The 12195-nt window shown below is 42.3% G+C and overlaps 1 protein-coding gene across 1 annotated transcript in view; it reads left to right on the top strand.

Annotated features, from left to right (window-relative positions):
* The window catches only part of LOC134621424 (neoverrucotoxin subunit alpha-like), a 33473-nt gene extending 24123 nt beyond the window's left edge, over positions 1-9350 (top strand). The window contains exons 3-5 of the mRNA XM_065470140.1: positions 3921-4094; positions 8334-8380; positions 8529-9350. Of these exons, the coding sequence (XP_065326212.1) occupies positions 3921-4094; positions 8334-8380; positions 8529-9073 (766 nt within the window). The 3' untranslated portion in view covers positions 9074-9350. The remainder of the gene's footprint in view (positions 1-3920; positions 4095-8333; positions 8381-8528) is intronic.
* The last annotated feature ends 2845 nt before the right edge of the window (positions 9351-12195 follow it).

Raw genomic sequence — 12195 nt, 5'->3', positions numbered from 1 at the left:
TTCTGCATTCCTCAAAGCTGTAATGGCAGTCTCAGCCCTTATCATATAGTCTGTGACGCTCTCACTGGGCGTTTTCTGTAGCGACGTTAGCTCCGTGTACAGGCTAATCACACGTGGTGTCCCCTTACCGGCGTAGTGCTCTCTCAGAATTTTCAACGCTTTCCGTCCGTCATCCCTGGCATCTCTCATCACGAGTGAAAGACTTCTATCATCCAATACTTGGATTAGCTCTGCATAAGCTACTTCATTTTTTTCATCCAAGTCCTTGTCTTCTTCCTCCGACTCGCCGGGCTCGTCCAAAATGGCGGCCCTTAGCCCAAGTAGCCGCAGGTATCCCAAGAACTTTGTTTCCCACAATTCGTAGTTTCTCTCGTCTCCGTCGAAGCACAGACGGTTCCACCGGCTTCCCACATCCCTTCTGGGCCCATAACCTGTTGTATGTTCCATTGTGTAGGGCAGAAATACCGTGGTAACTCGTACGTCTCATGGAGGAATAAACCACATACACGTTGTTAGAGTTTTACATCAGAGGCACACGCCTTCCTTTGCGCCTTCATTTATTGAACACACACTTCCGTATTTATACCTTTCAGATTAAGAGCACATACATACATGATAGGACAACAGTAGGCATCGTGTCTTTTAGGGGGTCAGCAGCAGTTCTCTCACGGCTATGCTTTTTGTTGACAGCAGCTGTTTCAATAGTTGTTTTGAACCTACTGTTCCCTGTCACATTGTGGGTGGTGTCTGTTTCAGCTCCTCTGCCTGTGAGTTGGGACTTGGGAAGAACTTCGGTTACTGTTTGTCCCCCCACAGCAACCGGTTCACGTTTCCCTGCTGCTTAGGGTTTTTTAGGCAACCCACAGCTCTGTGTCCCTGTTCGCCACAAGAGAAGCAGTGTTTACAATCTTGTAACCCCTCTTGCACACACTTTGGACAACCATAACGGCTTCCTCTTCTGGCTGCTTGAGGCTTGGGGGGTAGACAGCTGTATGACTGGCTCCTCTCTACTTTCTCTGCTAGCGTGTCTACTAATTTCGTGAGCACATCTATTTTCTCTGCGAGCTTCTGTACTTCATCTGATTTAGCTCTATGCTCTGTCATCTCTTTCTTTGTATTTGCCTGCTTAACCTGTTCTCCCTCAACCTGTAGACTATGTGCAGCAGCTTGTCTTGAGTGTTGTGTTGACCCCAAACGCCTTTGTCGTTCACTCTCATCACTTGTTACCCTCATGACATGCTTTAGGATTGTCTCATCTGTAACTGTGTTGTCTGAAAGTAAAGGTTTCAGCTCCCTGCGAATGTCATTGTACTTGTGTCCTATTCCCTGATACACTGTGTGTAGGAAGACATCTTGTACTGTGTCTGGGCTATACCTGATATCAGTCCCTGGCTGTTTTGACCCAAACAATATTCTTTGCTTCAGTCCAATAACACGGTAGAGGAACTGCTGAGGGGTTTCATGCTCATTTTGTTTGGCACACATTAGTTCTTGGAATAGTTCTGTGCTATTCCTCTCACCTAAGTGCGACTGGAGGAATCCCTTGAGCTCAGCCACAGTCATGTCTTCTTTATTGACCAGCATGTCCTTGAAATCCCCTGGCTTTATTATCCTTAGCACACCTCTCACGATCTCAGACTCAGTGAAATTGTCCTTTATCCCCTCCTCTATCTGTCTGCAAACACTGTTAAAGCTGATATCAGATGAGTGATCTCCAATTTGGCCTCCTTGAACTTTGAATTCACGGCGATGAATGTAGGACAGATCCTTCAATGACACTACTTTTTCGGGTCCTCTGTGTCTGGAAACGTCCATCTGTGGCTCAGAGTGATGTGGGACTGAGAGTGTAGGTTGTGCTGTGGCTTGCGGTGTGGGAATGTGCATCAGCCTACCAAGCTTTCGGCTCAAATCCTCATAGTCTAACAGCATCTTTTGGACATTCTCTGGTGATATGTCACAGCTGAGTTCATTAGTTGTCTCAGTGATTAGCTTGGCGTTTGCTGTTACAGGAGTGGTTACATTTGTTACATCAGAAAATAGTACATCAGTGTTAGCTGGTTGGGCTGATGCAGTACGTGGGATTACACTACTTTGAGACTGAACAACCTCATCGACAACATCTTTTAGGGCTAGTAGTTCTCCCATGCCCCTATCCTCAGCATCTAGCAAGTTCTTACTGTACATAAAGGCGTGGATGTACTCGAAACATCCCTCGGCGTCTCCGCTGGAAAGCTCTGCAGCATCTTTGCCTGGAACAGGGCCGACTGTAGAAGCAATCTGGAAAAGTTCGTTGGATGACAGCGACAGTAGGCCTTTCCTGATGTCCCATACCAGGCTTTTCCTGGACTGCCATGATGACGTCTTCCCCAGTCTCTCGTAGTAGGTTGCTTTTGGGTCCAGCCCTCTTCCTCACTTGGTCTCAGCTTGTCTCACACTGACAGCTCACTTCGGGGCAGCCGGCATAACGCTGTCAGCTTTACCAGCACGAGGTGTTGTAGGTTGTGGGATTAGCTCATGGCGATGTGGAGAGCCAATCCCGTACGAGCCCCCAAGAATCTGTAACACACCCCAAGCAAGAGGGCGGCTGACAGATTATGTCTGGTTCTGAAAAAAACAGATAAATCATGAGATGGACGACAGGTAGTGTGTTTCCTCTCTCGCTTCTGCCAGATCTTTATTTATACACATTCATGTGTTCACAACAGGTTGCAAAAACTTCTTAACATCTCTGTCTCACATTCCCAAAGCCCAAAATCAGAATAAACTAAAATAGTATAAACAAAAATCTAAACAGTCATCTCTGTTGTTTGTTACTAAGAGCTATAAATTACACTTTTTTCACACATAGTTTGATAAAGCAAACATTCCAGTACTGTCCCATATACTAATGGTGTATCCGTATAGTGGAAATCTCCACATCAACATTGCAGAGCGATCAGAATTTTTACAGGTTATTACACTAACTTTAGACAATAACAGTGACAACACATCAAACTGTCTCTGTGAACACATTAACTCAAATATACAGGAGCCGTGGTTTACTTTTGTTACAAGAGGGTGCCTTAAGTTTAGAAAACAACAAAGCCGACGTATACTCCAGCCTGCGGCGAGCTAAGCTAGCTCCTACTCTCGATCTTAACACATTTCAGTGAGCAAAACAAACAAATACAGATCTCAGCATAACAAACTGCTGGTCGGGTTTTACCCTTATTTGGCATGTAAATAATGTGGACCACATGTGTGGCCTTATTACTTACTAACCTGAAAAAAACAGATAAATCATGAGATGGACGACAGGTAGTGTGTTTCCTCTCTCGCTTCTGCCAGATCTGAAGACGAGCAGTAGCGTCACACTAAACCATCTCACTAGGGCGGAAGTGCCCCCTTGTGGCGTAACTAGGGATCACACCACATGTTGGATCTCCAACAAAAATCAAAAGAATAAGGCCCTTCCTTAACAAAACTACACCTAAAAGCTTATACAATATACAAAAATTAAATCACATAATGTGACCACACCTTACAGTGTGTCACATATGCATGTTTTTAACTTTTGTCTTCTCTCACATTAGTTTGTGTTTTGTTCTTGTCTCTCTGAGCTCATCTCTTTTCTTCCCCCTCAGTCATGGTAGCTCCTCCTGGAGGCTGTTTTCCCTGGGAGGATCTTTGTGTCAAAGGGAGTTCTTCCTTCCCACCATCACCAAGTGCTGCTCACAGTGGATTGTCTGATGGTTGGGGCTTTCTCTCTAATATTGGAAGCTGTTACCTTACACTGTTTGAGCTTGAGATGACTGTTGGTGTCTGTTGGGAATTGTCACTTATAAATAAAGTTACATTGAGTGGATGTAAATGGATAGATGTTATTGTGACAAAGAGAAAATGATTGTTGACAGATGGATTGTTGCTTTGTGTGTCTACAGTCTGTCAGGCTGTCTGATCACAGAGGAAGGCTGTATTTCTCTGGCCTCAGCTCTGAGCTCCAACCCCTCCCATCTGAGAGAGCTGGACCTGAGCTACAATCATCCAGGAGACTCAGGAATGAAGCTGCTGTCGGCTGGATTGAAGGAACCAGGCTGGAGACTGGACACTCTCGGGTATGAAGAGAATGTCTGATAGAGGAGGAAGAGCTGGAAACATGGAGGGTGGCTGTAGCTCAGGTGGTAGAGCAGGTCATCCACTGAACGGAAGGTTGGTGGTTCGATTCCTGGCTTCCCCCAGTCTACATGCCAAATATCCTTGGGCAAGATACTAACCAAATTGCTCTCCGATGCATCCATTGGAGTATGAATGTGTGTGAATGTTAGCTATAAGCACTTACAGCTAGTGTGAATAGGTGTACATGGGTGAATGCACAAGTTGTGTAAAGCGCTTTGAGTGCTCAGATGAGTAGAAAAGCGTTATATAAGAACCAGCCCATTTACCATTCCTGTGTCCTTCACTCACCTCCTGTTTGTTTCCTGCAGATGAGACATGACCAATCACACATGCAGGTAGTGCTGGGCGATATGACGATATATATCGTGTGGACGATAGAAAAGTGTCTATCGTGCCATTTGTCTTCTGTCGTTTATATCGTACTAACCCAAATTTGATAAATTATTACATAAAATATATAATTAACCCTTTACAACTGGTCGGAGCAGGCACGCTCCGTTTTACCTAACTATTTTTAAATCCTTTTAGAAATGGAGCCACGTAAGGTAGCGCAATAATTTTATTTGCATGTGAAACCGGAGGACTTGTACTTACATCTTATGCCAGATAATATTCCAGAAACACGCTTTGACGACGTTCATAAGACTTCCTACGTTGACATATATGTCAGCGCGAACTAACTGTCCGCCATTACCTACCCAAAACCAGAAGTGACTTCATTTTCACGAAAAGCCTATGTTGGTGTTTTTAAAAGTCATGTTTTACTTTATGCTTTCTTGTATCATTTCTAGGATGCTTAGAACTCAAATTACGCTGTTGGAAATAGTTCATTTTGATGCATTATAACATTTATTTTCATTTTTCCTGTAGTATATAAAAATTAGTGTATCTCAAAAATAAAACTATGAAGACGCTCAAAATAAATTTCTCGTGGTTGGAAACTTTTGTATTTACAGTTTTGAGGGATACACCTCTTAAATTTCTTTAACTAGAAATATATGTAAAAAACTAAACAACAAGTTTTTGTAATTTATGTAGTTACTATTTACTTAATGCCTACATATTATTAAAATTTGGGCTATAACGATTGTAAATATATATGGAAACTTGAAATACTCCCACAAATGGCACTACAGCATGTAAAAACATAAAGATAAGCTCTGGCGGTCTTGGTTCTATGGCAGGTCTTAAAGGGTTAAATAGCCTGTGGCAAATATATTAGTGTTGTCTTCTAACTATACATGCTCTTAACTTTATGCAAGAAAAATAAAGTATTAAAAAAATTATATTTTTCGTGAAGAAATTCCGTCTCGTGGTTTGCGAGCTGGTGCTGCTGTCCGTGCACCCGGATTTGCGACATACTTTATGGTAACTCAAAACAAAGACTGCACCCTCGGCACTCGCTGTTTACAGACTGCGTACTTTCTAGATGACCACGGGTCAGGTGGTATATCGTGATATATATCGTTATTGTGATATAAAATAATTCATATCGTGATAAATATTTTTTTCCATATTGCCCAGCACTACATGCAGGAATATTTTCAGGGATAGACACACTAGCCTAACTGGATAGTACATAGATATTTATGTACGGGGTCTCCAAGGAGTCTGTTTGCACGAGCATTAATGATAACTTATAAGTCATGTTGAGAGTTTCATTAAAAGTGGACCTAAAGTTAGGTCCATAAATATTTGGAAAGAGACAACCTTTTGTAACTTTAGATACACTTTATTAGGTCACAGGTGTACCTGAGATAGTGGTCACTGTGTACCTATTAATGTGTCAGCCATGTGTATGTTTCCCATGCTGTATGTCCACAGTCACAGTGGCAGTCAGTGACACTGACAGAAGGATGGAACAAGGCTGTGAATCATTTCAGTCTGTGTGTGTGACAAAGAGACAGACAGGAGCACAAATACTGAAAACTCTACATTCACAGCTGAATTCACAATAAATTTGTTCTCAAGTGCACATTTAGCAGCTAATGCTAATACTGTTTTCCCTTGCTTTCTACAACTTGTGAAGCTATTGCTAAGTAGGCCACTTTGCTCTGCTAAGGATTTGTGTGACCATGATGGAAACTCTGATAAGCTAATGCTGCTAAACTAATGCTGTTTAGCATTAACGTCAAATCATTATTACGCAAGAGAAAAGGGTATTAGCATTAGCTACTAGTGCTTATTTACCCCAAATTACATTTAGCTGCTAATGGCAGCCTACTTAGCATTAACCCCTTACTAATATAATGCTAATTTACATCAAATTAGCATTAGCTGCTCATATTGTTATAAGGAAAGAGAAAACGGTATTAGCATTAGCTGCTAAGAATTATTCACCCTTAAATAGAGTTAGCCCCTAATGGCAGCCTGCTTAGCATTAACTCCTGACATCGTTATAATGCAGGGAAAAAGAGTTACCATTATCGGATAATGCTAATGCAAATAAAATTAGCATTAGTTAATAACGGTAGGCTTCTTATCATTAGCTGCTGTCATTCTTACAAAGCAAACAGTATGAGCATTAGCTGTTAATGCTTTTTTATCTAAAATTAGAATTAGCCACTAAGGGCGTAATAGTTATTAACAGTAACATACATCACATTGTTAAAATGGAAGGAAAAATAGTATAAACATTAGCTACTTATATTGTTAAAATTTAAGAAAAAACATTGTTAGCATTAGCGGATAAATTGCCATGAGCTAATAACGGCACCCTACTTAGCATTAGATGCTCCCATTGTTAGACATCAAGAGAATATGGCATTAGCATTAGTTGCCAATGCTTATTTACTTAAAATTAGGCCACTAATGGTAGCCAATTTAGCATAAACTTCTTAATGCTAAATGAAATTAATTCATGCTAAATAGGCTTAACTTAAATGAAAGTGGTGTTGGCATTAGCTGCTTATATTATTAAAAAGTAATAAAAAAGTAAGGTAAAACATTGCTATCAGTAGCGGATAATGCTAACACACATCAAATTAGCATTACCTAATAATGGGAGCCTTCTTAGCATTAACTGCTCATATTGTTATAATGCAAGGGAAAAGAGTTGGCAAAAACATTGTTAGCATTAGTGGATAATGCTAATTCACCTAAATTAGAATTAGTGGCTATGTACCTAGCATTAGCTATTGATATTGATATAAAGCAAGAAAATATGGTTAGCCACTAATGGCAGTCTACTTAGCATGAAATCCTAACTAATATAATGCTAATTCACACCAAATTAGCATTAGCTGCTAGCATCAGCCTACCTAGCACTAGCTGCTCACATTGTTAAAAGGGAAGGGAAAACGATATTAGCAGTAGCAGGTAATAATTATTCACCCCTAATTAGAATTACCCACTAATGGCAGCAGTCTATTTAGCTGTAGCTGCTCACATTTCTGTAAAGCAAAGGAAAACGATATGAGCATTAGGTTTTGCTAGGGAAAAGAGTGTTAGCATTAGCAGTTCACTCTTCAACTTGGGGTAATGAGAGAGGTCGTACCTTGTCTTACTCATTTATGGTATAGGACAGGGGTCGGCAACCTGCGGCTTCGCGTGGTTTGGGAAAATAAATTAGTTTTTTAAGTAATTAGCTGAAGTGTGTTTTATTTATGTTAGTTCTTTTTTAACTTGTATTTTGAAATTGGAAGATTATTGTGATATTGAAATATAAATATAAAATTATATTCTATTAGTTTTTGATCGCTCAAAATAAGCGTCACACTCGCGGAAGCTGATATACCTGCCTAAACGCCCATTTATCGAGACTTTCAGCCCCAGGTAGGCCAATTATGGATCTTCGGATCCACATTATGTCAGCAGCTCCACTGTGAACTATGTGAAAACAAACCTTGCTCACGCCTCACAGATGACAGCTTACAGTCCTGCGTAAAGATGAAAGTGACTTCGTACAGCGCCGATTTGCAGACGCTGTGCGCAGAGCTTCAGGAGCAGAAGTCCCATTGTAAACCCGACACACACCAACAACAACACAACAGTAGAGAGAGCACAGACGTAAAGGCGGCGAGGCGTGATTCCCGCAACACACATTAACCAGGTAAAATACATATTTAGGCAGAATTTTGAAAATAAATAAAACAGTGGAGCCGAGCTTTGAGCCATCCTCAGTGTGTAACAGTGTTTGTATGAGAGCAATGCTGGTCTGACCCCCCTCCTCCTTTCAGGTTGGAGCCTGCTGGAGTCCGATGGTTGAGACCAGGTCTGAGGAAGTGTAAGTGTGTTTTTAATGGGATTCATGAAAACAAAGCAGCACACATTCAACCATCTTCATCAAGTCAGGAGTCATCATCAAAGTGTCAATCAATGAACAGATGATGGATCAATAACTGCAGCTGGATTGTGTTTGTTCTCTCCATCAGATTCCTGTCAACTCACAATTGACACAAACACAGTGAACAAATACCTCCAACTGTCTGACAACAACAGGAAGGTGACACATGTGGGGGAGGTTCAGTCATATCCTGATCATCCAGACAGATTTGATGTTTATCAGCTGCTGTGTAGAAATGGTCTGACTGGTCGCTTTTACTGGGAGGTTGAGTGGAGAGGATACGTTTATATATCAGTGAGTTACAGAAGCATCAGAAGGAAAGGAGACAGTAATGACTGTGTGTTTGGAGACAATGATCAGTCCTGGAGTCTGTACTGCACTGATTATGGTCCTCATCATGTCAGGCACAATAAAATAAAAACATCCATCTCCTCCTCCTCCTCCTCTGACTCTAACAGAGCAGCAGTGTATGTGGACTGCCCTGCTGGCACTCTGTCCTTCTACAGAGTCTCCTCTGACACTCTGATCCACCTCCACACCTTCAACACCACATTCACTGAAACTCTTTATCCTGGGTTTAGACTCTCATCATTTGGGTTCAGGTTTGCTGGTTCCTCAGTGTCTCTGTGTTGAGTGGAGTGTAAAGAGTGTCTCCTGTTAGAGAAACACTCTGACTGTTGAACAGATAGTTCAGTCTGTACGTCTGTCTCTTTCACTCACAAACACGTTTTCAGATTCATGGATTCAATCAGTTGATGTTTGAAACTCTTCTAAATGATTCCTTGTAAACTTCTTCCTCTTCAGTCACAAACAAACAGGAAGTGATGTCACATGTGTTCCTGTCCACACAGCAGAATGAGTCTATTGCTGACAATGATGTACAAACAGAGTGAGCATTTCTGAGCCCAAAATAAACTGAGTAGTTCACTGAATGAACAATGGACTGTGAGCTCAGTTCCTTCATCATTAGTATGGATTATATATGTATATGTATTATATTAGTATCATATATATCAGGTGCTGCTGCTGCTGGTTTCAGTCATTGTGCAAATGTGCTGTTTGTAAGGTTGTAAAGCTGCAGTCAGGTGAGACTGAAGAAGTCACCTGATCAGTGAGCAATTGTTTCTGAAAACGTCCAGATGAACAGAATCAACCTTTTGGGATCAGCCAGCAATGCAGCATCATTGTTGTTCAGGTTCAGAGGTTTGCAGGAATGAACTGATGACCAGAAACAGCTGCAGAGTCCAATAAAATACCAGCTGGAGTTCAGCTGCATTTGAAGAAGTCAAAGAAAAGTAACGATAGCAAAGGGCGATGTTTTCTTCCAAAGAACTGAAAACATGGTTGACGCCTCATTAGAAGAATAATCTGGAAATTTGTGAGGAACTCTAACCAAGAAAGCAACACAAGAAAGCAACGTCACACAGATCCAACAGACAGTTTCCATGACTGGAAGTGTTCAGTGTAAAAATGCTACATTGCATTATTGCATCCTCTCACCACAGGAGGTGCTGTTGGCACCACTGATTGCTGATCAGCTGTTCTCTGATGATCTGATTGATACTGTGAATAACGGGACTCACTGAACTCTGTGACACAGTGAAGATTACAGAGTTTAACTTCAACATCTGACTGACGTCACACAGACAGAAGGATGAACCAGTGAGGCACAGAACACAGTTACTGGAGATACTGGATCAGCTCCATGTGAACCTCTGATGGAGAAGCTGCTGACCCAGAGAAACATCAGGACATGACAGGCAGCTGCACTTATCTAACAACATGTAGCAGAGCTGATCTATGTTAGAGGATCTATCACAGCAGCTGAAAGTCCAACACTGGATACCAGCTGAGCCTGTGCTGAGTGTTACAGGAAAAGAAACACTGACACTGGTAGACACAGTGATGCTGACTGGGGCACAGAGCTGAATGATGCAGCATCAGGACACTGTTTCAGTCTGACTGACAGAGAAACCTGTAGCTGCATCTACATGTGAGGCAGAGGCCACACAAGCAGCTTTCTATGTTTCACAGTGACTGAGATCTTCAGTGGGGGTGGACATGCTCCTGTACAGACCTCTGAGGAGAACCAAGGTGCAGTCAAAGAGTCCAGTCTGTCCTCACAGATGTGAACATGTGGTTTCATCAGGTCTGCTGTCAGCTAGCAGGCTCACATCAGAATCACTGTTCCTGAAAAACACAGTCTGTGTGATATCATCAGTCAGCTGATCGTCCCAGATCTGACTGGTTTCTGTCTCTACTGAGGAAGTCAGAGAATATCACTGAGGTGTGGATCAGGTCTGAGTGACCTGTGGAGGGACAGCTTTAAACAGTCCACAGGTCTCACGTCCTGCTCAGTCTGGTAGCAGATACCTCGTATTGTTCCAGATGTGCTGACATCACATTTCCCAGCAGCAGCAGCAGCACAGCTGTGTGATACGATGAATCTCAGTTATTGATCCAACACACAGTAAATACAAAGATCAGGATTTATGAGAGTAATCATCTGTCTAGTCTGAACACATGATCACTGAATGTTAGTCTCCACAATAACAAGGTAACACAACCAAACACAGCTTTCAGCTCTTATTTTGAAACTGGCTTATTTAGAGAGCTGTGATGTGAGCATGCCTGGCTCTGAGGCACTTGGTTTCAGCCTCTGTTGTTTAGAAGTGTTACAGACTGTGAATGACACAGACCTGTCAGTTTTCCATGTTTGTCTGTAACACAGCTCAGGGGCTGGAATAACACAGAGGTTGTGTCCAAATTCATGGGCTGCATCCTCCTGAGGACCCGGCCTTCGCGGTCTACGTGGGCCGGGTCCTCAGACGGTCGGGTAGGCCGAAAGTAAACGGCAGTGAAATTGGACGGTCTAGCCTTCTGATTAACGTCACCGCTGTCTCCGTGGAGTTTAATAAACTCGGCCGTCTGCTCCTTGCTATGTAAAATATAACAGGACACTGGCGTAAACTTCTGTTTAATCAGTTTTCTGTTTGCCGTTTATTCAGCTGTGTGAAAACCAAGGAGGAACCCACTCGGGGGATTAATAAAGTTTTATTTTATCTAATCTAATATAATAACTTTAATCTCAGCCAAACCGATTTACTCACGAACAAACAAAACACTGAAAAAGCCCAAAAATAAAATTTTTAGGTTGTCTCAGGTACTTATATACTACGTTTAACCCGAGTAGCGAAAGTCCGCGGTGATCTGAAAATGATGTGCCGGGAGTTGTGCCGTTCTCAGCGGCTTCAGTGAACCTCGAGCTCCCGGCTCGCTATCGAGCTGGTGGGTAGCAGGCGTCTCCGAAAACGTCGAAGCACTTTTCCAAATATGCGATATCTTGATAAGCCGAGCAGATATTTGATGTTTACACAGCTACTTTCTCGCCTGAAAATATGTTAAAAGTTTATTTTGTGACCCAGAAAAATTAATAAGAGTAATTTTAAAACGTAGTACCGGCCGCCATTGCCAGAAACTAGAGTTTGGCTGGGCCGCGCTATGAACTCTAGGATATGGTGGGCCAAGAAGGATACACCCGACCCATCCTCAAATTCGGGGAAAAGGAGGACGCATTTGTTGGCTGCATTCGGAGCAGTCTACGAATTTGGACAGCCTTCGGTGCCTCGCTGTGACGTAATCGGTCTACAAATGCGGCCTCAGGAGGATGCAGCCCATGAATTTGGACACGACCAGAGACACACAACCACTCACAGTTAACCTGACCCCACTAACTGCATGTGTTTGGACTGTGG

This window comes from Pelmatolapia mariae, linkage group LG3_W (genome assembly GCF_036321145.2).
Source record: "Pelmatolapia mariae isolate MD_Pm_ZW linkage group LG3_W, Pm_UMD_F_2, whole genome shotgun sequence".
Taxonomy (NCBI): Eukaryota; Metazoa; Chordata; class Actinopteri; order Cichliformes; family Cichlidae; genus Pelmatolapia; species Pelmatolapia mariae.
This window is presented reverse-complemented; position numbering and strand designations above follow the sequence as displayed.